The sequence below is a fragment of the Strongylocentrotus purpuratus genome, unplaced genomic scaffold (assembly GCF_000002235.5).
Source record: "Strongylocentrotus purpuratus isolate Spur 01 unplaced genomic scaffold, Spur_5.0 spur5_scaffold_16, whole genome shotgun sequence".
Classification (NCBI taxonomy): Eukaryota; Metazoa; Echinodermata; class Echinoidea; order Camarodonta; family Strongylocentrotidae; genus Strongylocentrotus; species Strongylocentrotus purpuratus.
Genome location: NW_022145601.1, coordinates 12638447 through 12665564, shown reverse-complemented (window position 1 = coordinate 12665564; position 27118 = coordinate 12638447). Strand labels below are relative to the sequence as shown.

The 27118-nt window shown below is 40.2% G+C and overlaps 1 protein-coding gene across 1 annotated transcript in view; it reads left to right on the top strand.

Annotated features, from left to right (window-relative positions):
- The window catches only part of LOC584552 (phosphoinositide 3-kinase regulatory subunit 4), a 34535-nt gene extending 20094 nt beyond the window's left edge, over positions 1–14441 (top strand). Inside the window, exons 19-30 of the mRNA XM_030986809.1 lie at positions 651–833; positions 1183–1283; positions 2222–2417; positions 3470–3814; positions 5391–5553; positions 6234–6423; positions 7276–7491; positions 8341–8543; positions 9259–9384; positions 10044–10201; positions 11368–11546; positions 12845–14441. Of these exons, the coding sequence (XP_030842669.1) occupies positions 651–833; positions 1183–1283; positions 2222–2417; positions 3470–3814; positions 5391–5553; positions 6234–6423; positions 7276–7491; positions 8341–8543; positions 9259–9384; positions 10044–10201; positions 11368–11546; positions 12845–13076 (2292 nt within the window). The 3' untranslated portion in view covers positions 13077–14441. The remainder of the gene's footprint in view (positions 1–650; positions 834–1182; positions 1284–2221; positions 2418–3469; positions 3815–5390; positions 5554–6233; positions 6424–7275; positions 7492–8340; positions 8544–9258; positions 9385–10043; positions 10202–11367; positions 11547–12844) is intronic.
- Positions 14442–27118: the final 12677 nt, after the last annotated feature.

Sequence of the window (27118 nt, the reverse complement as noted above, 5' to 3'; positions counted from 1 at the left end):
TTGATAAAGAGGTTTGTATTCATATATCTGTGATACGGTATATTGTGTAAATAATGTTTTACAATTGACAGTTATATTTTCTTTTTAAAGATGTGCATTGTATTTAGGCGAGGCGTCAAAAATAAATATAACTGCACTTGTGCGTCCTGGCTGCATTTTTTAAATTAGCTCAGCCGGCTACCGCTGGCGGTAGGACCCTCAATTAACTCATGATGTCATCATAATGGTCTCCGAACAAAAGCATGCGCCGGCTGCCGCCTTTCGAATGGAAACCGAGCCTCTGATCCCAGCCTGGCGCAAGCCGGCTGGGCTAATAAGTGAAAAATAATTGCCCCAGCCAGGCTTCGGCCGTAATTGCAGCCTCGATGCGCCAATACGTGAGGCGGCAGCCTGCTGGTATCGATATTTTTGACGCCTCGCCTTAGCGTACACCACTCCTACTACCATTCTCTTACAGGTTGATAGAGAGCTTTGTTTCTTTAATCTGTTACATTATTATCTCTGTTTAAAATTTTACAGTTGACATTATTTGTATTCTTTGGACATGGATTTGCATTGAAAGTGATAAAAAAGTTTTGTGTTTAATCAAATGTCTGTGTAAGGGTATTTTCTGCCAATAATGTTTCCCTTCTTTTCTTTTTATTGTGCAGGCTATCATCATGAGCGTGCTGAAGTGCCCCGTATCCCGAGCCGTCTACGACTACATCCTCCGCTCCCCGATCATCATCGACTTCTTTGACAACCTGACGGACAGGCAGCTGATACGTAACCTGTGTATTAGACCGGGTCACAAACCAGAGTACAACGAACTAGAAATTGGACAAATGGCACAGGTATGAAGTACAGTCATTGTTTTTTCTTCTTTTTTTTTTTCAATAACTGTATTCAAAGTCAAGGACACGCCCTTCTGGACTTTGTCCGGTGTTTCCCTTTTTCGTTGCAAATGATGTTTGCTGTATTACTTTTTATCATCAAACAGTTTTTGTTTGGAGGAATAAATGTGAATTTCAATTTGATTTGATCAGAGGGAAGATTTATATGAAGAGACTAGACTTTTTTTCCATTTTCAATATTTTGAAATGGCATTATTCAAAAAAAACTTTCCTAAATCATGTCTGCATTAAGTAAAAGTTAAATACAAAAATCATGTCTCTGCAATTTGTTGCAATTTTTCACCTCCAGCTTCTGAGGAAACTGCAGTCGCAGGGGATGACTGAAGAAGACGAAGATAAGCTCTTGTTTCTGAGAGAGATCATGTTGAAGCAGTCTAAGGCTAAGATTGGGTAAGCAAATTAAAGTCTATGCAGTCAAATCAGTCTGTAAATGTATAGACCAACCAAAGGAAACCCTGATGGTAACCTCTTACACAGGTCACAATACACCCATTCAAGGTTGAGGCCGCCATTTTAATTTGCGAGTAAACATTGCGTCATCAATGTTTTCACATCACATCATATCACCAGCTTTGCATGCTGCATAAAAAAAAGGTTACTTGACATTGGCGCCATTTTAAATTGCGAGTATATAAAATTACTGGCAATTTAACATGGCGCCCATGTTCGGCGCATGTGTGCTCTTGTAACCGTGAAAGGGTGTATAGTCAAATCTATTTTGTCTACCTTATTTGACATTTAATTTTTTTTATTTTTATATTTCTGATCTTTATACAGGGTGGAACATTTCACCAATTATGGTGGTCTTCCATGAGGCCCTCTGTGGTAACAATGCTATTCAACAACAATCATTAATTAAAAAAAATTAACAGTATCAAACATTGAATTCAGAGATTCAAATTCCAAACAAGTCGATCATAAAAGAATCAATGTCGTTATTTGAGTAGTTGTTGTATGGATGAAAATGCTATTGATGTTACACACGAAACGTCCATTCTACTTCTACCTTTGTTTAAAAAAAAGGAACTTCTGATGAATTTATATATTCTTCATGGATTTTATATCATCTCTAAGTGACTTTGATGTATTGTTTATCTTTCATGATTGTACTGATTATGCAAGTACGAGTTCACATAATTAATTTGGTATTTGATACGATTCATGGAAAATGATATTAGAGATTTTATGCAATAAACCATAAATGAGTTGAGTTGCATTTAGTTGATTGCATAGTTTTCCTTTTTTGTTTTTTGTTGCTTTGTTCTCTCTCAACCCACGACTCCTCACTAACCTATCCTTTCTTACTATGGTATACGTCTTTCTCTTAGGATGGGCGATCTATCGAACCAATCATCGTCACCCCATGACCCCTTCACCCCAGGTCAGGTCAACCTCAGTGTCTATCCAGCCATTCAGAAGAATCACGCTGACCTCATCAAGCCACCTGACCTCAGGTCAGAGGTCACAGACAAAGCTCAAACCAAGAAGTCCAAGAAGAAGCAGAGTGCAATAGATCCAGCAATGGTAAGAGTGAAATGGTGCAAGCGCATAAAGGCATTATGATACAAATAATACACAGCAGTGAAGGCATTAGTATGAACTACCCACAAAAGGTACCTTTGGAACAGTCTAAATCACCCAACGCAATTGCCGAGGGTATTCAGACTGTCTTGAAGGTACTGAGTGTGAGTAATTTTACTAATGCTCGAACAAAATGATGTGTATTAGTTGTTTTATAAGATTATGTTTTATTTGTTTTTATAAAATGATGTTTTATTACATGATTTTACTGATGACCATGGTCATTAGCATTTGATAATTATGTGTTAGGCAAAATTAATGCCTGGTCACATGTACGCTTTCAACCAATCATTTGATTAGGATCCACGTCATCATCTTATAAATCATAATAAGATATGCGCTATGAAGGAATGGCATATTATTTGAGGATTCATTTATTTACACTCCATGTTGAAAATACAAATCATTTACAATAGTGGCAATGAGAGATGCCACCATTGTAAATGACCATTGCAAGTCAACCTAGTGAACAGATCCTCATATTTGATATGCTGTCTCCTTCTGCTTTTCTTTAACTTTAAATTTTCATTTAAAATCCTATTTTCCGTGTATGCTCCGCTAAGTGTATGTCATATAAACTGGATATGTCTTTTCTGTTTGATCTTAAAAGGGATCTACCGCTATATGCATTATCAAGCACACCCTGGGGCCCATTTCACAAAACTGCTCATCAGTGACAAATGACAGTTTTTTTGTTATAAGTGAAATCCTTGCTTCTGGTTGGTTACCAGCAGAGTTTTCACTAATTTTTGTCATTTGTAATTGATATAAGGCTTTGTGAAACAGGTCCCGCAATCTGATGAATCTGTCAGTCTGTGATTCTCTAGGTGTTCTTCTTGAGAACTGCATATCTGCAGGTTCAATTATGATCTCCATTGATTAATTCTAGTACCCTTACAAGCTTATATTAATACACTATCTATTTCTGATCATTGTCAACACTGTCTTGCATATTCCATCTTCTCATCCTTTCATTTCAACAAAATTTGTCGCAGAACGAGGAATGGAGGAGTATGTTTGGTACAGCCGCCGACACAAAACCAATCAAGGCCTCCCAACAGCAAACATCCATCAACACCCCACCCCTCCACCCCTCAGGGGGTGACCTGCCTCCCCCTCACGCCCCTGTCCAGCGCTCCGCCTCCAAGGCCGCCCCGCAGAAACCCCCCGGAGGCCAGGACCAGACGCCCCCCTCCTCCGCCCAGGCACAGCCCCAGCCTCAGGGGCAACTCAAGCAACAACAGCAAGCAGCTCAGCAACAGGCGCAACAAGGTGTGGATGCAAAGGCAGCAACTCAGAGGCAGAGTCCGACAAAGCAACAGCAAGGAAGTGGCAAGCAGGTACTCTTTCTCTCTGTCCTGCTTTTTTCTTTAAAACATTATCTCCTTGTGTTTTCTGTTATCTTTCGATTTTAAGAAACTAGAGAGATTACATCGATATGCATTGATAGGGCTCTGCATTGATTGGGCTCTTTTGCATGAAACTTAGGATTGATGGTACTTTGCCGTTCATCATCACCAAATTCACATTTATTCGGCAAAAGATAAAAACATCAAAATGAAATCATTACAAATGAAATCATCATAAATACCGGGATTGCTAAAATAAGTTAAAAACTTGTAAACAAGCAACCCCAAACATAAAAACATACAGATACTATACAATACAATACGATGAAATACGATACAATACAATACAATACAATAATAATAATGTTACATGCTAACAAAATATATGAATCAATTATGTATTTCAATATATCAATAAGTGGCAAGTATTGTTCTTTTCAGTTTAAGTTTAAATGCGTTGTGGTTCTTAATACCCTTTAAATAACTTGACATGGAGTTCCATTTGTGAGGACCTTGATATCTAATTGATAAAGCAGAATTGATAAGCAGAAGGTAATGTAGCCTAAATAAATGATTCAATAATAAGGTTAAAAAGATCTATTTCACAATCTACTTTAGCACCCAAAATCATTTTTTTAACCAGGCCCTATTGAATACAACCCGTTAAGTGTAACTTTTATGGAAACCTTGATTTGATTGGCTGTTGGGTGTCGATGGCAAAGTTACCATTAGCGCCAAGTTGTATGCAATAGGGCCTGGTTAAAAAAATGATTTTGGGTGCTAAAGTAGATTGTGAAATAGATCTTTTTAACTCTATTATTGAATCATTTATTTAGGCTACATTACCTTCTGCTTGCTCTGTTTCTTCAAACTTTGACAGATTTTCATCATATCTGTAGATAGCTAATACAGTACATTATGGTAGAATGGGATCGTACCTAAAATAAGGAGTATATTGGCCTAAGTTTCTGTCCATCACACTGTGTAACCGTTGGTGCTCTAACATTATTACTCTAGTCTTAGCCAAGCGGCCAAATATTTAACTCGCTAGCATATATCAGGTACCCATTCACACCTGGATGGAGAGTGGCAAACATGGATTGATGTCTTGCCAAATGCATCACTGCCGGGCTGGGATTTGAACCCTCGACCCTTTCGTGGATAGCCAATTGAAGGAACCACTAAACCATGAAATCTCCGCATTTGTGTTGTAGTCTTGTGTATATGTCACTCGACTGCAGATCACAAGGTACGGGTTTGAGTCCCGCCGCAGCACTAATGTCCCTTGGCAAGACGTTAATCTACATTTGCCACTCACCACCCAAGTGATAAATGGGTACCAGGTAGGATGCGAAAGTTAATGCAGTTGAATGAGCAAGTGTGCGCTTGTGAAATGGCGACTGGCCGGAATCCTCCCCAGGGAGTGGAGAATGAGCATACATTGTGATGACCTGGGTAATAATATACACTGTATCTGTAAAACCCTTTGAGAGGGTCTGCGGCCCTGAAATGCACTATAAAAGAACAAACTATTATTATTATTATTGAACCATGACGTTTGCTTCAGGTATCCCCAACTCAGACGGATGCAGCACAGGGAGGGGGCAAGGGACAGATAAACAAGGGTCTCATGGCCAACGAACCGATCCGTATGTCACAGCTCCAAGCCGCAGCCGAGGGAATACCCGTCAAAAAGCCTGTACAGGAGTCTAAGCCGGTAGCCTCACACAGTAAGTGATTTCAAGTTCGGTGTTAGTGTTAGTGTTTAGAACAGTCAAGAGCTCTTAAATCGTGCTAAAAATTTGCTGATGAAATTAAGAGCCCGATACCGATATCAATATCGATAGATACATTTTTGAGGGCTTGCAATCCCTGATAGTGGCTGTATGAGTTACATATTTGACTTTCCCAATTGGAATATCAACTCAGAAGCAGAAAATTCAAGAGGAAATCAATGTTTTCATCATATCCCTTGCATTAGTTGCAGTTGTGTTTATGTGTTGCACAATGTGTTTACATCCCCATAATATTCATATGAATTTTGTGAGGCACATCCATGTTGTAAGCCAGAAACTGTGTGTCCTTGCTTCCACCAACAATCTCTTGTCATATGATATATCAAAGAGAAATAGAAAGTATTTCCTGACTCTTGATCATGAATATTCAAATTATAATTCAGTCCAAGATCATGAATAATCAAATTATCATTCAGTCCAAGATCATGAATATTCAAATTATCATTCTGTCCAAGGTCATGAATAATCAAATTATCATTCAGTCCAAGATCATGAATATTCAAATTATCATTCAGTCCAAGATCATGAATATTTAAATTATCATTCAGTCCAAGATCATGAATATTCAAATTATCATTCAGTCCATGATCATGAATATTCAAATTATCATTCAGTCCAAGTCTCGTCTTGTCATCTGAACCTGCGAAGCCTCGTCACTCGGAAGCGAGATCAGTATGCCATGGACATCATGCGCAAGATGCTCATCCACGACACCACCTTCAACGCGAAGGCTCCGCAGTCGAATTGGAAACCAAGAGGACTGTTGATAGCTCATCTTCATGAACACAAAGGTGCAGTCAATAGGTAAGATTTAAAGCCCCACTATACTACTTATAGCTACTTGCGCCCTCTATATATATCAAACAATGCATAATCAGTGACCATTTGTCCCCCATGATCCTCTTTTTCTTATGTTAATTGAGAGCTGAGTTTATGAGATAGCCACCTGTCACCTTGGGTGGTCTAATCCCTTCTAGCCAAACTAGTACAGACGGCCTTTAAAGAGAAAACAACTTGGGGAGAAATATTTGATTCAGTCGTATTGTTATTATTTAAAGCAAAATTATATTCAATTCAATTTTAATAGATTTTTGTTTTTATTATTTATAAAAATACAAAATTCAGAAGATTAGCATTGTCATAGTTACAGTAAAATACAAAAAGTAGAAACAAGCTAATGTACATGTTCATTGACATAGTTCAATATTAACTAAAGAATAATGTGTCACTATGCATTACTTATAGTATAGGGACTATAATAATGAATTAGATTAGATAGATAAAATGTGTTCGAGATTGATAAACAGCCCAAATTCATGATGAAGGTGTACGTGTAAACCATTTTTATAAATCATGGTTTGCACCTCCCCTGTGGACTAAAGAACTATCTACAGGTATCTATCTATTCATCTGTCTGTCTGTCTGTCTGTCTATCCGTCTATATGTCTGTTTGTTTGTCTCTATATCTGTCTGTTTGTCTGTCTATCTGTCTATCTATCTATCTACATGTATTCGTCTATATGTCTGTTTGTTTGTCTCTGCATCTGTCTATTTATCTATCATGAGCTAGTAATAAAGTGGATGATGTTATGAAAAGAAAGTGGAAAAAGAAAGTGACTAATCAAACTATCTGCATGTAACTGTTTTACGTACCAGATTACAAGTCAGCTACGATCACACACTCTTCTCGACGTGTTCTGACGACGGCACGGTGAAGGTATGGGACTGCACGAAGCTCATTGGCAAGGCCAACACTAACAAGTCAAGACAAACGTACAACAGGCAACCAGGCAAGATCAAGACGTTGACCTTCTGTCAGTCGTCGCACAGTATCGCTTCCGGGTCAGACGACGGCTCCATACACGTCAATAGGTAATCACTGGCAGCTGCAGAGTTATGGAATAAATTACCTAGTCATCTTAAGCACGTTGATACAGTAGAATTTTTTTTTTAAAGACACATTTTTTGGTTTGTTAAAGTAGTACAATGTTATGATAAAGCAGTTATTATTTCTCTTCTCTTCCCTCATGTCTGCTATTATCCCTTCTTTTCTTTTTTCTGAGCGCATAGGGACTTAAATTTATTTTTGTGATATGCGCTATATACAGTAAGAATGGTTTAAATAGTATTATTATCACTGTTACTAGGTTTGTAGATGTTGTTTATATTGTTTCAATTTAACATTGTCTTCATTGTAACTCTGTTATTTCTGGAAGATATTTTGATGACATAGAAATATTGTGATGTTGTGAACAAAAATGATTTATTCAATATTGACTCTTGCCATGACATGATGTATTGCTTTTAAACAGTATTGAAATGATATCAATTCTGATATACAAGCTATTTTTAGAAATAATTAATCAAATAAATTTTCATAAATCATTGTTAAGTATTTTGACCATTGATTATTTACTCTTACATTTACCTTCATAGTATTATAATAAAAGGTTTTTAAATTGTACTAACTTCAGTTTCCCATTGATAAACATTTATCTGTTAATTAGTGGTTATAAGAACAATATATTTCCACAACTTACACTGACATCTTGTTTATGGAGGGGGGGGGGGGGGGGTTGAGCTTGTACATTTAAATTTGCACTCATTCAAATTAATGTCTTCAACTTGCATTGATTTATGTTTGGATGCACATTCAGCTTTGCATTCATATGATACGATTGCTACAACCTGCTGTATTTTTGCCTTACATTTGTCTTACAGAATAGAAGCGAGTCCACCTAGACTAGCTCCTCTGGACAAACGGCAGCTGAATGTAAGCGAGGAGGGTGTACCAGTAGACCTGGCCCACTTTGATACAGGTCCACAATCAATCCTGGTCTATGCTACATCGCAGGGCTATCTCGTGGGCTGGGATCTGAGATCCCCTACCGAGGCCTTCCGATTACGCAACCAGCAGAGGCATGGCAAGATACTAAATTCTTCTTTTTTGAAGATTTATATTAAAAAAAGGATACTAAATTCTTCTTCAGACTCTTATTGATGATAACATGTGTGAATGAGATATACTTAAAAAGGAAATTCCAAATTGATACACCCAACTTAAAATCAGAAAAATGACAGAAACAGATCAGTAAAGCTATTGGAAAATTTGATAAAAGAGAAACTTTTTAAATTTTAAATCTTCCGTCTAAGATATGTAGTTGCTTTTTTTCTAATTTTGTTTTATTTTCCTATTCGAAATGTATTTTCCATGACTTGTTAAATTGTTTTTCTCTGAGGTCATATTTCAAACCTCCTTCCGTTTATATTTTGTATTTCATTTCACCCATTGCAGATTATTTCATATATTTAATGTTAAAGCAGTATCTTTATATTGTACACATATTTCATACTTTGTTATCATTATGATAATAATAATAACATCTCTATGCTTTTCCAAAAAGCTTTGGAAATTATTACCCTAGCTTTGGCTCTGGCAGCCATTAGCAGCGCACAGTCATTTTACCTCACCTGGGTTGAGTGTGGCAAATGACATTAATGCCGAGGCGGGACTCAAACCGTGTACCTTTTGATCCGCAGTCCGGTGACATATCCACTGGACCACATATGGAATATGAATGCAATATTGACCTTTTCCCCACTCAATTATATTCATTTGAAAATATGATTTTCTTGTAGGTTTGATCACATCCTTTGTGGTTGACCCCCAGCAGTGCTGGATGGCAGTGGGTACAACCAGTGGCAGCCATATTTGCTGGGACATGAGGTTCCAACTCCCGATCACTACAGTTCAACATCCATCAGGTATTGTTGAGAAAACCCTATCACGCTTTATTTCGATATGAAACCAAGGGAGACTTTATTCCACCATGCAAGGTGCTCAAGGTGCTCAAGGTTTTTAAAAGGCTTTAACTGGCTACCGTTTTCTGCGCTCACAACCTCTTTTGATTTCTGAATCCTTTCCAGTGGACACACTTTTCCTTCTTCTTCTTCTCTCTCTCTCTCTCTCTCTCTCTCTCTCTCTCTCTCATTCTCTCTCTGTTTTTGTGTCCATCTGTCTGTCTGTATCTCACTCAGCCCTCTCTTTTTCTCTTCTAGTTTTCTTTTTCTTCCTCTTAAAAAAAAGAAAAAAAAACTCATTTTTCAAAATGTAATCAGTGGAAATAATAACCCTCCAAATAGTCTTTTGTCAGTGCTTAATTCAATTTATGTAATCATCACCTCAACTGTTTATTAAAATCGATTTTCCAACAAAATCCTTTATTACTTCAAGAGACCCTTAAGAGGATTCCTTTAGTTGGAATAATACATTTAAAGCCTGGTAATAAAAGACTGGTACAAAAGACTTTTATTAATTTAATTGTAAATTAATAATATTTTTGGTGCCTAATAATAAAATTGCTGTAAAATAATGTTTTTTTTTGGGGTGTTCTTACTGATATTGTTTTGGTTTTATTATACAGGTGCTCTGGTAAGGAGGGTTCGTCTGCACCCCAGCCAGCAGTCCTTGGTCATCTCAGCGGTACAAGGAAACAATGAAGTCTCTATGTGGGACATGGAGACAGGGGCGAGACGGTTCACCCTATGGGCGAGTCCACACCCTCCCCTCTCCCAAACACAGGTGCGTATTCAGTAATAAGTGAGTTCGTGTCATAGGTCAAATGAACATATCTCCAAAGCTTAATCGTCGTTTACTTGCACGCTCTGCGTAATGCATATGTACATAGGGCTACGTGAAAATGTGTGCGTGCGTTCGACCTTCACTGTTTAGTTTATGTTTTACTTCAATTGACCTTTGGAAAAGTTCGTTCCCGAATCTGGCGCATGCGGGATTTGCAATTACGAACTTGCTTATTCATACTCTATCACAAAGAGGGTGTAGGGGTCGGTTTTGACGTCCCATCCCTCTCCATTTATTAATGAATCTTACAATACCTTGTCAAATTCCTATTGTTGCCTTTTCAACATTACATGTACATGTAATGTACATATACTATTATCCTGTATAATAAGAAAAGTAAGAGAGTCTGGATCTAGTTTTATGAAACTTCCCCATGGAAAAAAAAGAATATTTTACATGCTATTGGAGTGTTGCATGCAGAAAATTTTACTCGTGCGACACTTGTGCCAAACAATTTTTTTAATTGTTTTTTGAACCTGTGCTTTGTAATAGTCTTTCAGGTTGGCAGCATTTTTTTGCTTTTTAACAGAAAGGTCAATATTTTCCTTTTGAGAATGTGCATCATTTCTGCTCTTATTCTAATTTTCAGCACTTGATCCAATCACTTTGATGTTTGTATCCGTTCTAAAATGTTTCTCCCATTTGATGCTCTTCTTGAAAAGCAGCTCTGATGTTATAGAGATATTGACTGCTTTGAGAGGCCTGGCTGTTTTATAGGCTCAAGGGAACGTGCGCGGGTCATGACAGGATGTGTGCCTGTTCCCGAGAGCCTATAAGACAGCCAGACCTCAAATATTAAAGCAGTCAATATGTCTTTTATATGCCGAATTGAAACAAAAATCTACCAAGAGTTCTTACCTTATCCTTTTATTGAGTAAAGATTGGTTAAAATAAATGACAGAAAGTTTCAATCATTTGGGAATCACAGACAAAAAGCACTGTATGGTGTCCGCTTGCACAAAGAAAATGTTAACACATAAACCAATGGGGATCTGAGGGCACTTTTCAAAAGACTATTGAAAATCACGACTGCAATTTCAACCAATCAGATGGCTGGATTTCTATAGAGAGGTATATATTGTATTGTACTTCATCTCATATCCCAGACCTCCCAGCATGCAATCCACGCCCTGTACTGCATCCCATCTATGGAGCAGACGCCGTGCTTCCTGACGGCCGGCTCCGATCAGAGGATAAGATACTGGAACATCACCAACCCTCAGCAATCGTCCATTATAGCAGGATCGGTGAATGATCCTGTAACGCAGCTCAGTGTTTCCTACAAGTAAGTTATTGCTGATGATAAATAACTGGGGGGGTGTTTCACAAAGATCCTAAGTCAAACTTTACCCTAAGGTGGACTTAAACAATATGGAGAGCCATTTGTAACCTTTTAATAAAATAGATTCAAAAGCAAAACTTCAAGTACTTTAGACTTTTCATAAATTCCGCATCATGAACATACAATCTCCTTGATAATAGAAAATATGAATGATTTGAATCAACATTTTAACCTTTTTAAAATACATGTGTATCTTTTACAAAATATTTTCAAGGATGCTCACGGCTTTCCATAATAGTTAAGTCCAAGTTAGAGATAAGTTCAATTTAGGATCTTTGTGAAACACTCCCCAGGTCTTGTCTCATTAGTATTAGAATTGTTCTCCCTGAGGGCCCTGCAACCAAGTTATTACCTTGGCTTTAGTATGGCCACTCGATAAGGCGCACAAGCATTCAAGGAACTTCTTCCTACTGGCCTGGGTACCCATTAACTAAACCTGGGAGGAAACCTGGGTGGAGAGTGGCTAACCTAGATTGATATCTTGCCAAAGGACATTTAAAGCCCATCTGCACTAGTTTGGCCAGGAGGGATTAGACCTCTCTGCAAAGATAGGTGGTTATCTCATCAAATCAGCTCTCAATTAACATAAGAAGAAGGGGACCAACGGTCACCGCTTAGGCATTGTTTGCCATATAGAGGGCGCAAGTAGCCATAAATAGTGCAGTGGTGCTTTGATAGTGTTGCAGCAGGACTCGAACCGCACACCATGTGATTGTCAGTCCAACGACATATCCACTAGACTACGACCCCTCTACTGTGTCGTCTGACATATGCTCTGGGGACAATTACCCCAGGCTCTTATTTCATCAGAGATAAAGGGTTAGAGTTATAGTTGCAATTGGGTTTTAGGGTATGTTTGGTGATCAGGTTAGGTTTGCATTTAGTGTTAGGGTTACGTTTACTAGCGGACGTGGAGAACCTCATTACAGAATGGAATTTTTGTTAAGGTAATCCTCAGGCATCTGCTGGTGGCTTTTTCACTGTCTTGTAACTCTTTCATGTTATATGCTCTGTGTTGTTATTTCTATTTTGTTTATACATGTACCTGGAAATCAAATAAATCAACAACAAAATCAAATCAAAGGTTTGGTCTGGGGTTGAAGTTAAAATTGGTAAGTGAAGATTGTCCATGTATTCTCAAGAAGATAGCCTTTTAAATTTTGGGCCTTCCGTTTTTGTCATCTCTGTAAAGTTTCTTCTAATGTTGATCATGACATCACCTTTATTTCTTTTCCCATCAGTCATCGTGTCATAGACGGTACTGAAGTCATCGTCGAAACATACGGCAAGCAGCGTGGTGGAACGGGTTCGGCTGCGACCTCCGGGAGTGACGAGAGTCAACGACGCAGTGCTGAGCAGGTCCCAGTGGGGCATCGAGATGTGATCACAGATATGGGTGTCTTCCAGATATCGTCCTCAAGTAACGCTTTAATCACATCGTCACGGGATGGTGTGGTCAAAATTTGGAAATAATGATAATGGCTGATTATATAGCACTCATATCTGTCACACAGTGGCACTCATGGGGCTTTGACCATTATTGCCAAAGTCGCAAATGTAGATTAACGTCTTGCCGAAGGACGCCAGTGCCGGGCTGGGATTTAAACCCCCTACCTTTTGATCTACAGACTAGTGACTTATCCACTAGACCACAACACCTTCACCTCCAAAGTGAGAAGAACATTGTTCATGGAACATTCATCTATGTCTATTGTGGAGATAAGAATGATGAGTTTTATTGTTGCAATGCACTCTTAAATACCGAAAGAAGCAATATGTCAGAGCCTGTTCTGTCCGACTTAAGAGGTATGGAACTTTGTCAGACAATGAATCTTAAAGGAGCTTTGTAGGTGGATACACATGCCTTCTTTTTGTAAACTTAAGTCTCTGATCATGACATTTGACATTTGTTGAACGCTTTGTGTGACATTTTGTGGAATCACATAGGAAAATTCTTTATGGCATTTTAAAAAAAAAATCTTTTTTGTTCACCAAATGTCACAAGTGGGATGTTTTATGTACCAAATGCTACATGTATTTGGAAAAGTGAATTACTATAAAGTCACCAACACATTCCTTGAAGTTCATAAAATGTAAAGTCAGTATTTAGGTTGCTCTTACACAGTTGTTACACAACCCTGCTACTTTCACAGCACACCAAACATCAAAATGAATATGATGTTTAATGCTTATCAAATATCTTGTAATTTATTGTACATCTCTATACCTGGTGCTGTTGAACAAGTGTTGTAAATGTATTTGCCTTTAATTTATATATTTTGATGACATTCATCAGTTACCTGCAACTGCTCTGCTATCGATGGGATGTAGAGAGAGTATTCATTTAATATGTTGATGTTGCCCATTTCATCTTCACGTCCTAGAAATCAATCTTGGTCTTTTTCAAGAGGCAGAAAATGAATTATTATATCAATGATTAAATGGTTAAATTTCAAAGACATTAATTATTTCATTTAAATGTTGCATATGCATTTATGCATGATGAAGGGAGTATACTAAAAGGAGCATTAAGGCTTCAAACTCTGAATAAATCTTGGGGCTTGTCTAACACACATTGTAGTAGCATGTTTGAGAACAAATGTCAGTCTCGATTCCACAAAATATTATGGCAGTCTTGCCACATATGTTTATCCATGTTTTAAGGCATTCCTGTGTTATCCCATATGATTTGGCATATAGAATCTTGGTACATTTGTAAGTTGATAACATTGTTTAAAGAGGAGGTTGAGTTCTGGGAAGAGGTGAAAATTAATCTGTGAGCGTTATCATTGTTATTATGCAAGTGTGGAAGAACATCAGATAAAACATGCTCCCTGAAAAGCATGGCTCTTCAAATGCCTTCATATTCTAAATATGGCATGTAACATCGTAAAAATCGGGACAGATTTTTACGCCACGTGTTCGTGTAGTCCCATATACCGGTACATCTTTCTGTGTACAATGCTTGTAACTTAACCAAGACTTGGCAATTTTTAAAAATCATTTTGATGATTCCAGAACCTTGCAATACACACAAATATTTATATGCTAAATGATCAACCTTTTCTAATCGACTTCACACCCTTTCTCTCACAATGCAATCGCATGACCATAACTCAACTTTATCTTTAAGTCATCAGGAGAAGATAAAAATGAAATTCATGATAAAAGCACTCTGCTCGTAACAAAGTGTTTCAGAACACTATAAAATAGCTTCCCTTGCACTAAGTACGGTAGAATAACAAAATGTTTTGATTTATTCAATTTTTTTCCACAGAAAATTATTTATTTGAGACCATATAAGTATTGTACTTTGTTTCAACTCTATTTCAACATGTTATTTTTTATTGCAATTTTTCCCCATAAATGCATGCTATTGAGTGGAAATTTAAAAAGAATTATAATGGTCAAGAACAATTTTGACCAGATAAAACAATGTAATTGTTGAATTATGTGCAATTCTGTGGATTATATAATTAATCGTATATATTTTTATCACACATGTATTATGCAAAGATTACTATTTCACATTAGTCTATGTGTTGTCATAGAAACTAAACAGAATAATAAGATGAGATATTATGGATTTATATAGCGCTTAATATGAAATACACAATGTGCACCATCTCCATTCCTGGGGAATATTCCTACCATGTAGTCACCATGAGGACATATGGCAATTACTAACATATATGCTTTCGTCATCCTATCAGGTCCCCTTTTCTCTCCTGGGTTTGGAGTGGCAAATGTAGATTAATGCCTTGCCAGAGGACATTAGTGCCGTGTCGGGTATCGAACCTGCGACCTTTGCATTTCAAGTCAAGTGCTGACCACTCGACTGCAATACCTCTACAATAAGAAATCGTTCAAATGATTTGTATGGTACCGAACTTGCCAATGTGTAGTACAAGGGAAATAAGCTTATGTTATGTTGTCGTAGGGCTTCGATATGGACTGTAAATCCAGCATCCTTTTCCCAATGAAAGTTTTATGAATTTTTAATGATAGCTTATATTCTCATGGCAAGAGACTTCGTGAATCACGCAATATAAGTGTGATTGAATTATGTGAGCATTATGCGATCTGCCTCACACTCACAAACAAAACAAAAACCCACAAAAACCTTGGGTTTATAAACCAAATGTACATGTAGCTTTGAAATGATGTCATAGTGGCACGGTCAAATGATGATTCATAAACAAGAGTATGATTTGTCATAGTATCTTAACTTCCGACAGAAGGTGAATTCATTAAATGACGAATGGAACCAAGTTTTCTATAAATACTTTCCCCATCACCCATGTATTGAAGATGAAAACTGTATTTTATATCACAAAATTTTGCATGTTTTTCTTCTCATGAAAGTCATAGGAGTAAACAATATCATAGTATTTCAAAAATATATTCTAGATTTTTTTCTTCTTCACTGAAATGTTGTCTTTTTTGTATATGTGATGCTTATGCTTGTCAAATAAATAGTGTATAAAATGGAATTTAAAACAAAGATAACTTGTATAGAAATAAACAAATTCAAATGTATCTCACCAAATACTGCTGATATAGCTTCATCCTAATATTTGTTTTACTTTCACAGAAATCTTAGACCCAAATCAGTTTTGGGTGACATGGTTGCAGAGGAAGAGAGAGGAAGGTGATAAAATGTTTGAAAGGAAAGAAAATATAAATGTTGTTTAATGTGAAATGAGAAAGAGAGAGAGGGATGGAGGGAGAGGGTGAGAGAGCGAGAGAGAGGTGAGAGGAGGGATAGAGAGAAACGTGTTGGGAGGGACGAGGGAGAGAAAGAGATAGAGAGGGAAGGGGTGGGGGAGGGGAGAGAGAGAAACGTGTTGGGAGGGACGAGGGAGAGATAGAGAGGGAAGGGGTAGGGGAGGGGAGAGAGAGAAACGTGTTGGGAGGGACAAGGGAGAGAAAGAGATAGAGGGAAGGGGTGGGGGAGGGGAGAGAGAGAGAAACGTGTTGGGAGGGACAAGGGAGAGAAAGAGATAGAGAGGGAAGGGGTAGGGGAGGGGAGAGAGAGAAACGTGTTGGGAGGGACGAGGGAGAGAAAGAGATAGAGAGGGAAGGGGTGAGAGGAGGGATAGAGAGAAACGTGTTGGGAGGGACGAGGGAGAGAGAGATGGAGAGGGAAGGGGTGGGGGAGGGGAGAGAGAAACGTGTTGGGAGGGACAAGGGAGAGAAAGAGATAAAGAAGGAAGGGGTGGGGGAGGGGAGAGAGAGAAACGTGTTGGGAGGGACGAGGGAGAGAAAGAGATAGAGAGGGAAGGGGTGGGGAGGGGAGAGAGAGAGGGGGTGGGGAGGGATAGAGAGAGAGAAAGAGATAGAGAGGGAAGGGGTGAGAGGAGGGATAGAGAGAAACGTGTTGGGAGGGACGAGGGAGAGAGAGATAGAGAGGGAAGGGGTGGGGGAGGGGAGAGAGAAACGTGTTGGGAGGGACAAGGGAGAGAAAGAGATAAAGAAGGAAGGGGTGGGGGAGGGGAGAGAGAGAAACGTGTTGGGAGGGACGAGGGAGAGAAAGAGATAGAGAGGGAAGGGGTGGGGGAGGGGAGAGAGAGAAACGTGTTGGGAGGGACAAGGGAGAGAAAGAGATAGAGAGGGAAGGGCTGGGGGAGGGGAGAGAAAGAAACGTGTTGGGAGGGACGAGGGAGAGAAAGAGATAGAGAGGGAAGGGATGGGGAGGGGAGAGAGAGAGAGGGTGGGGAGGGATAGAGAGAGAGAGAGAGAGAGAGAGACGTATTGGGAGCGACGAGGGAGAGAAAGAGATCGAGAGGGAAAGAGTGGGGGAGGGGAGAGAGAGAAACGTGTTGGAAGGGACGAGGGAGAGAAAGAGATAGAGAGGGAAGGGTGGGGAGAGGGGGGAGAGAGAGATAGAGGGTGGGGGAGGGGATAGAGCCAGAGAGAGAGAGAGAGAGAGGGGGGGCGGATGACTCACAAAACAGAATGGGGCAGAACCTTATGAAAAGGGAGAGCGAGAGGCTAACATTAGTCATTTCTATTCAATACCATATTCCTTCTGATTGCTATTTCAACCTGTTTACTTGTTCTGTTTTTGGTCTTGCAGTATTGATGATAATGAATGACTGAATCAGGCTAGAAAACCCCTTGGCTAGGGAAATCGGACGGGGAAGAGCGGCGCGCCGCGGGACGTGGCGCAGCCATTTATCTTCATTTGGGGGAATTCCCCAAATTTAGCCTCAATTCAGACAATGCTTATTGTTTTTATATAATTTACAAGGTAAGGAAATTTGTTATATGCTTAAAGTAAATGTAAAAATCAAAATGACGGTCCATATGCCCACAATATAATATATGTTTCGACAAAAACTAATATTTTTTGCGAAATAAATGGCACATGATATCGCGGTGAGGACTTCTATGTCAGGATCATGTATGTCTTGGCCGCGCGCGCTGGCCGCGCCTACGCCTACGCTTTGCTTAGACGGAGTACTACTCGTCAGAGTATGACTGGTGGTGGGATGTATGATGTGTTGCAAAACAATATGGTGGAACTGTCGCTGGCATGACATTGCATGGTTCAGGAAGTGATGCAGTGGATGCAAATTCCCTCACCATCAACATGAACCTTAGACTAGCTTTACTTTAATTGATCCTTAATAACGACAAACAAAACTTTTGGTCAAACTTTTATCGTCTGTGTCGGATTTTCTGTGTGCAAACTCTTGCTCATTCGTTCAGAAAGGCACTCACCGCCAACAGCAAGTACGAAGCCGTATACCGTAGAGCCGAGGGTGATATGGCTTGGCCGCGCCGATGAGTGATCTTGATCTGGAATCCGAACTCAATTTATTCTGGGATAGAGGCCACATTCAAGTAGATCTGCTGAGAATCGGTAAAGTTACTCTAGATTTTCTTTTCATAATCTTTTCCCAATATTCTTACTCTGGAACTTAGTTCGATCTTCGAGGTCTACATGACTAGACTAGACCTCTAGTCTGGACAAATAGAGTCAGAGGTAGGGAGGCCAATGCCCAAATATAACTTTTTAATTACTAATTTGTTTATAATAAAACAAATGTAGGGTTGTGGTTCTAACTAATTCCTAGCACTCTTAAGTACACAGAGGCAGCCCAGCAGACATGTTGTACGATTGATAACTCCTGGCTAACTGACCAGGTTTTAATGTAGCAAAGCATTACAGCATTCTATGTAGCATTCCACATACATTCCATGCAAAGTAGAAGAAACCAATAAATATTCATTTAGTCCCATACAAGTATAAATCAGCATCCCAAAGTATTCTTGAATATTCAAACATAAACAAAGGGTATATATTGAATATTCATGGTATATGTAAATTATACTATAAGCTTGACTGCATCAGGTGAACATTGAAACCAATGAGAGAGAAAGAGAGATAGACAGATGAAAGGATGGTGGATGAAAAGGGTGAATGTAAATGAGGGATGACCTATTAATATGAAAGGGATGAATCATGGATATGAGGGGGAGTTTCAGAAGTTCAAAATAAATCCCTACAAACTAGTCTTCCCCTTACAAATAAAATGTCCTCATTTTATAAGGCATTGTCCTTTCTTTGATTACCCAAACATCTAACACATTAAACATCTTTCAAAATGATACTTTCTATCCTTTCCTCTTGTAAACAGAGAATCACTATCAATATATCCTTTTGTTTCCCATTAAAAGAAAAACTAAACCTTACTACCTGTAAGCATATATATATACACTTGTACAAAACAAATGAATTTTACTCGTATATAAATGACCTATGACTCAAATGTACAGAGTATTAGCTTAATATACATGTATAAGCTGAAAAGAAAAACAAAAATCTGCAAAAACCACATGATTTTATATATACCTGAGCTTTCCCGCTTCCAATCTGTTTCACTTTCCATCTCGGGGAAACACTTCCCGATTCCAATGGTAAAATAGAAACAACTATAAATACAGTGTATCTGCCTTTCTAAAAAAAAACAATCGACTCAAAAAGTTGTAACAATCCTAACAAAACACTTTTTGTCCAAACGCCGTTTCCTTTGTTTCTAAAGCCAAATACAGTTCCAAATTTGGTACGCTCTCATTATTTTGAGCAATTGGTAAGGAAATGAAATCATCTATAGCTGAATAATTCTCTCAACCAATTACTTTCCTTCTTTTTTTTACCTTCTAGAAATGAAACATTCTATCACTTGGAAATTTGAGATTTTCCAGAAGCTATCCATTACATGAATACATAAACACACAACATTCACATTCCTATCATCATAATAACCAGACATAAGTGATTATATCACATTATCATAATGTATGAATCATTAATAATACACACACAAATATAACCCAAATTTAGAAGTTCTGCAATCAAACAAAAATTCGCGAGAAATGCAGAAGGAATTACAGTCCATTCCAATTCTTATTTGTCTAACGCTCGAAATTCTCAGTCCATAATTCTGATGTTCTGACCCGTACAGAACTCATGAAATTCACAGTCCATTCAATATCAAAATCGCTCAAAATTGTTGCCGAGTCCATAGAGTCAAATATATTGAACAGTCCAGTTTAGCACTTAAAGCTCAAATGAGTTTGAATGTCTCTGTCATTCATGATCACAGTCCAATCAATATTGTAATTTTCCATAACCGAAAGTTGACAGTTTAAACGTTCTTTTCTCCCGACGGAAATGTTGACTTCAGATTAATGAAATGTTCAATACCTCTCGATATAGGAAAATAGTCACAGTTGGTAATCGCTATACTTCTGCGGTTTGTGGACGCGTCTACCAGAGCGAGTTTGAGGTAACTGCGTCGTGGTGTCCTCTTGCGTCGTGGGGTCTTCGTGCATAGTGCGGGGTGTACGTTGGGTCGCTGATGCACCAGTTGATGGTTGAGTGGTGTGTTGCTGGTCGTTGACCTCGGGGTTGACATCAGGGTAGACATCGGGGTTGACATCGGGGTTGACATCGGGGTTGACATCGGGGTTGACATCAGGGTTTTCTCTAGAGGGCCCTGGTCTATGGAAATGGTCAGGGGAGTTAACCTGTCGCTCTCGAGTCTGCCGTTGTATGGATTGAGTTGATGACTGTCCATTAGACGCCTCTGACCAAGATGGCTGGTCAGAATTGCCTAACTCAGATTGGATTGGTTGTTGACCCGCTGGAACCTGGAGGTCTTCTGGCGGCCGGAACCGATCAGCTTGTGTTGGAGTGTTAGTTGACCATGGCATCTCTATTGAAGAGTGAGATGCCAAAGGAGGTATGTCAGGCCTGGCCTGATTACTTGAAGGAGGACTTGAGGAAGGAGGGATAACTTCAGGTCTTTTCTGACTACCTGAAGGAGGACGTGAAGTTGAAGGTCCTTTCCCTTGTAGAAAAGCTCTAGACCTGAAGAGTTTGAGTCTGTTGTGATGAACTAGTTTCTTTGCACTTTCATCGTGAATGTCGGCTATCAGATAGTTAAGGTTATCTGGTGAGGATGAGACGATGACGAAAGGTCCCTTCCAGTTGGGCTCCAGTTTGCGTCTAGCATTGACGGGATTGTGTAACCAAACTAGATCTCCTGGTGCATACTTGATGGTCCTAGTTGACGCATCATAGTCCCTTTTCTGCCTGAGTTGAGCTTGTTCTGCCTTCTGTCTGGTATGTTGGAAAGCCTGTCTTAGCCGGGAACACACATCAGTGACATACTCTTGAGGAGAATCATATGACTGAGTCATGATAGGACAAGTGACACTAGCTGGGGTCCTTGCTTCACGACCATGCATGATGAAATAGGGTGTCATGCCAGTGCTTGTATGGACACTAGTGTTGTAGGCTAGCTGCAATTGATGTATGTGCTTGTCCCAGTCACCTCCTTGGTCTGCTATGTACTTAGCAAGTTGTTCTTTGATAACTCTGTTCGCTCTTTCAACGATGCCAGCTCCCTGTGGGTGGTAAGGGGATGATCGAGATTTGCGAATGCCGAGCCTCTTGCAGAGATCCTGGACTAGTCTGGATTCAAATTGTCTTCCTTGGTCTGTATGTAGTGACTCAGGAACTCCATGCTCCTTGATGTATTCTTCGAATAAGTGTCCAGCCACAGTCTGGGCGGTCTGGTCTCGCATGGGGTAAATATTGGTGTATTTACTAAAGTGATCAACAACAACCAAAATATAGTGGTACCCGCTTCTTGAAGTAGGCAGCTCGGCTATATCAGCGAAAACCATTTGAAGAGGGTGATCGGTCTTTATGCTCTGGAGTGGAGCTTGGTGCTTAGGACTTGGAGATCTAATCGACTCACAAGCAGGACAAGTTCTGCAGTAGTCGGTTATATCCTTGTGCATGAATGGCCAAAAGCACATAGATTCAGCCCTGTGTAGTGTGCGTTGAACTCCGAAGTGTCCAGAGGATGGATTACCATGTATCTCTTGCAGGACCTGAGGGATAAGAGATTCAGGCACAACTACCTGAAGAGAGGACGAACCTGAGTTGTCTTGTCGTCGTCGGTATAAGAGATCATTCTCTAGTACAAGACGAGGGAGTTGCCATAGGAGACGTCGTAGACGAGGTGATTGTCGCCGGACTTCTCTCACTGTTGGATGACGGACTTCCTTGATGTACTTGATTATTCTCTGAATGTCTTTATCGTGTTGCTGATGATACTGTAAATCAGCATGATGGCTAGCCAGGATAAAGTTCTCAGGAGCTTTATCAGCCATTGAGTTGGATGACTTTGGAACGGTTGATCCCTGGACTGGTTGAGTGGTAGAGGAGCGTGTGTTCACCATACTAACAGGGTGTGTAACATCTTCCGGCATGCGCGACATTGCATCAGCGTTTTGATGTGCAGTGCCCTTCTTGTGAGTTATGGTGAAAGAATATGCATTCAACTCTACAATCCATCTTGCTCTCCTTCCTGTCGCATCGTCTTGGATAGGTACACTGTTGTAGCCCAACAGAGGGCGATGGTCAGTGAGAATGTTAAATTCTTGGCCTCTAAGATAATGTCTGAAATGGCGGATAGACGAGATAACTGCCCACAGTTCCCTATCGTAGGTAGACCATCTACGCTGGGACTCTGTAAGCTTCCGACTGTAGAAAGCAACCACTCGGTCATTACCATCTTGCAACTGAGAGAGTACGGCTCCAATAGCATCTTGTGAAGCATCAGTGGCTAAGCTAAACTTGTTGTTGAAGTCCGGGTATGCAAGGATTGGTGGGCTTGTGAGAGACGACTTCAGTTGGTCGAAGGCTTCCTCACAATCATCAGTCCAGATGAACTTCTTGCCTTTATGAGTCAAGTCAGTGAGTGGAGATGCTACTTGAGCAAAACTTGGCATAAACCGACGATAGTAGGAGGCAAGTCCTAGAAATGCTCTCACTTGGGTTGGAGTCTTAGGTTGAGGCCAGGATGAGACTTTCTTGGTGTTGACAGGATCGGGGCGAACTCCAGTAGTACTGATCACATGTCCCAGATAGGTTACTTCCTTTCGAAAGAATTGACATTTCGAAGGTTTCAGCTTGAGATTGGCTTCTCGGAATCGTTGTAAGACTTCCCGGAGATTGTGTAGGTGATCTTGAAATGTCTTGCCGAGAATAATGCAATCATCTAAGTAGATAAGACATGTTGACCAATGGAGACCATGGAGGACGGCTTCCATTACTCGCTGGAACGTCATTGGCGCGTTGACTAATCCAAATGGCATGACCTTAAACTGATAGAGGCCAGTTCCAGTGGTAAATGCGGTCTTCTCCTTGTCTTTCGGATCCAAAGGGATCTGCCAATAGCCTGAAGATAGGTCAATTACACTGAAGTAGGACGAGGAGGACAAAGCATCGATAGAATCGTCCTGTCGTGGAATCGGATGCGAATCCCGTACCGTAACAGCATTCAAAGCTCTGTAGTCAACACAAAACCTGTAAGTCTTGTCCTTCTTTCGCACCATAACGATGGGGCTTGCCCATGGACTAAAACTTTCCTCGATGATGTCTCGACGAAGTAGCTCATCAACCTGGTTCTGGATCTCGACTCTCATAGTTGGTGAAGTCCTGTATGCCCTTTTACGAGTTGGTATCTCTGTTGATGTAGTGATGTCATGGTAGGCGAGGTTAGTCTGTCCAATATCCTCGGATGTGCTGCTGAAAACATCAGAGTATGAATTGAGTAGACTTTCAGCAGACTCATACTCGGTCTTGGACAGACTAGAAGTAGGAAGCATCGAAGAAGCTTGAAAAGACGAACTTTTCTGTGTGCCAGCTACAATACTGTCGATGATTTCATATTCTTCCTCACCGTCTCCAGTAGTAGAATAGAACTGCCCAAGGGTGGTGTCTGCAGATAATTGCACTGTCTCAGATGAAGGGTTGATCAGCCTGAGTAAGATGATACCATCTTGCGGTCGAGATAGAGACCTTGCACCTGCTACATGGAGATGTTCATGGATGGAGGGCTCAAAGATTCCATCGTAGTCTTGTGGAATCACATCAGGCTGAGGGGGAATAAGGCGGCCTTGGACATGTACCTCACTCATCCCAGGAAGAGTTGCCTTTCCTATCAGCGAAACATTGCACTTGAGTGGTACTTGATATTGACGACGGTCGACCAGTGGAATACTCATACCAGGCATAGTGAATGTCGTAGTAGATAGAGTGGCATCATGTTTGAACATGAAATCCCAACCAAGGACGAAAGGATGAGTTATGTTCCTTGCAACATTGAACATATGTCTGGTTGTTTTGTCACCAAGATGGATGGTGGGAGAGGTTGTGCCAATGATGTCAATGCCTTCTCTGGTTATCGTTGAAGCCAGAGTTGTTGACTTCTGTAATATACTTCGCTGGCCTTCTGGGATGGAGTAGTAGAAATCTGCACTCATCAGTGATATAAATGAACCACTGTCAATAAAAGCCAAAATATATGAGTTGTCAACGATTGCTGGAATATATGGTGGCGGAGGTGAAGGAGAAGAATGATCATTAACAGCCGAAGTAGATGGAGGATGAGATTTGTTGTCAGTTTGAGTCTGTTTGGTCAAGAGTGGTGAAGTTGATGAGTGACTCTCCTCACCAACTACCAGTAGTTTCCCTGGTCATCGAAACGAACCTTCCGGTGCTGTTCACCGTTCAACTGATGATAAGGGGTATCCCTTGTACCAGATGCGTGGCGGTCGTCAGAACGTGAAGACTTCCAGTTAGCTTGGTTCGAGTATCTTGACTGTCGTGGGCTAGCAGATCTACCATCATCGTATGCATTACGCCTGGGTGGGGTTGACCCGCGAAGTGTGCGATGATGTGTAGGGCTCTGAGTGCGTTGGTGACGTAGGGGGCTGGGCGACCTGAAGCGTCGTTGATGTGGTTGGTATGGTTGGTATGGGCTAGGCGATCGAGATGGTTGGCGCCAATGATCATCTGAATATCGGCGATTCGACCGAGACGGGTGGTCATAAGGACTTGGTGATCTCGACGGTTGGAGACGACGATCAGAGAATTGAGGTCTAGGTGTAGAGTTGCATTTCTCCAACTTGAGTTCTAGCTCATCTAAACGCTGTAAAACCTTCTCAAGCGTCGCCGAGGTGGCATCCCTCTTCGGAGAAGTTGACGCTATGGTAAAGTCTGTTGCCACTGATGGTTGCCCCAACCGATTCGCTCTTTCAACTCGCACCGCCACATCTAGCGCCTCGCTAAACGACGTCGCACCCATCTCGTGTATTCTTATCTGCAGGGGTTTGTCAATACCGGCGAGAAACCTGCGAAATTTCTCTCCATCCTTTCCTGCAGTGTCATAATTAGGGAAAGCTTCTTCCACTAGTGTCGTAATTGCTGCCGCAAAAACTTCCAAAACCTCATTCTGTTGCCGCTTCCGAGCATCGATACATGACTTGAACGTGGTCAAATAATTAGTATTCCCAAAAACAGCAGAAAGTTTCTTTCTAACTACACTGTAATCTTGTTGTTCTGTGCTCGGAATACTCTCCCAAACTGTGAACGCCGCACCCGCTAGTCTGGATGGAAGGATGAGATGCAGTTTTCTTTCTGTCTGGGGAAGAACTTCAACCGCTACTTCCAGCCTTCGTACCCACTGCCCAAAATTCCTACCGTCTTCTCCAGTGAAGACCTCAGGGAGGTCTAGACGAAATGTACTCATGATATCTAAAATCAGTAACACTTGAAAGTCAGTCTTGAATTGCAAGCATTAGTAAACCTGAAATTGCAAGAACACATCTAATCCACTATGAAATGTGTTGAGTCCATACAGGTTTCACACTGAAAAACATGGATCTAAATACACCGATTCACTCGGAAATTTCACTAACTTCAGATTATGCATGTAGAAGAATTCGCGAAGAAGGAAGAATTTCACTGAAGCAGGATGAAAACTAACATTGGTAGGAGCACAGTAGAAACAGCGCCTTTCGAAAAGGGTGAACTAAATTACCTGAAGGAGGAAGCAAATTCACGAAGGAGGAAGCAAATTCACGAAGCAGGGCGTAACTGTATCAATCGAAGCAGGATGAAAAGATAACCAAAACCTTGACTATCAGCCGCCGCTGGATGAAGCTGCCTGAAGCTCTGGGGAAGAAGAGGCTAGAAAAACACCGCTGCCACCAATGTAGGGTTGTGGTTCTAACTAATTCCTAGCACTCTTAAGTACACAGAGGCAGCCCAGCAGACATGTTGTACGATTGATAACTCCTGGCTAACTGACCAGGTTTTAATGTAGCAAAGCATTACAGCATTCTATGTAGCATTCCACATACATTCCATGCAAAGTAGAAGAAACCAATAAATATTCATTTAGTCCCATACAAGTATAAATCAGCATCCCAAAGTATTCTTGAATATTCAAACATAAACAAAGGGTATATATTGAATATTCATGGTATATGTAAATTATACTATAAGCTTGACTGCATCAGGTGAACATTGAAACCAATGAGAGAGAAAGAGAGATAGACAGATGAAAGGATGGTGGATGAAAAGGGTGAATGTAAATGAGGGATGACCTATTAATATGAAAGGGATGAATCATGGATATGAGGGGGAGTTTCAGAAGTTCAAAATAAATCCCTACACAAACATTAAAAGAAAGGATTTTCTTTCACTATGACAACTCACCCATCTGCCGACTCCAGAATTTCCATAAAATAGGAGATATCCAGCTCCTTCCCTACGCCTGGCCGTACGTAAGAGCCTTGAAACAATCAATTTCATGGTCCCCAAAATTACGTTGAGAATTAGACAGGCCTGAGGGAAGAGGCGTGTCATGCCCTGACAACAAGTTCAAAACTTCGCGCGAAAGTACATTTATCATCACCGGCTAGCCTTGAATCGGTCGCATGCAAGCCGCAATACACGCTGAAGTTGAAATCGAACCATCAATGTACGTATGACAACTAGATCCACAAGTAAAAAAAAGAAGGAAAGAACTAGATCTAATTCATTAATATTTACCTTAGATTGTTATTCCAATATTCCAATGACTTGATTTCCTCATGAGTATTATGATTTCAGTTTACTGTAGTGTACAAATCAACTAGAA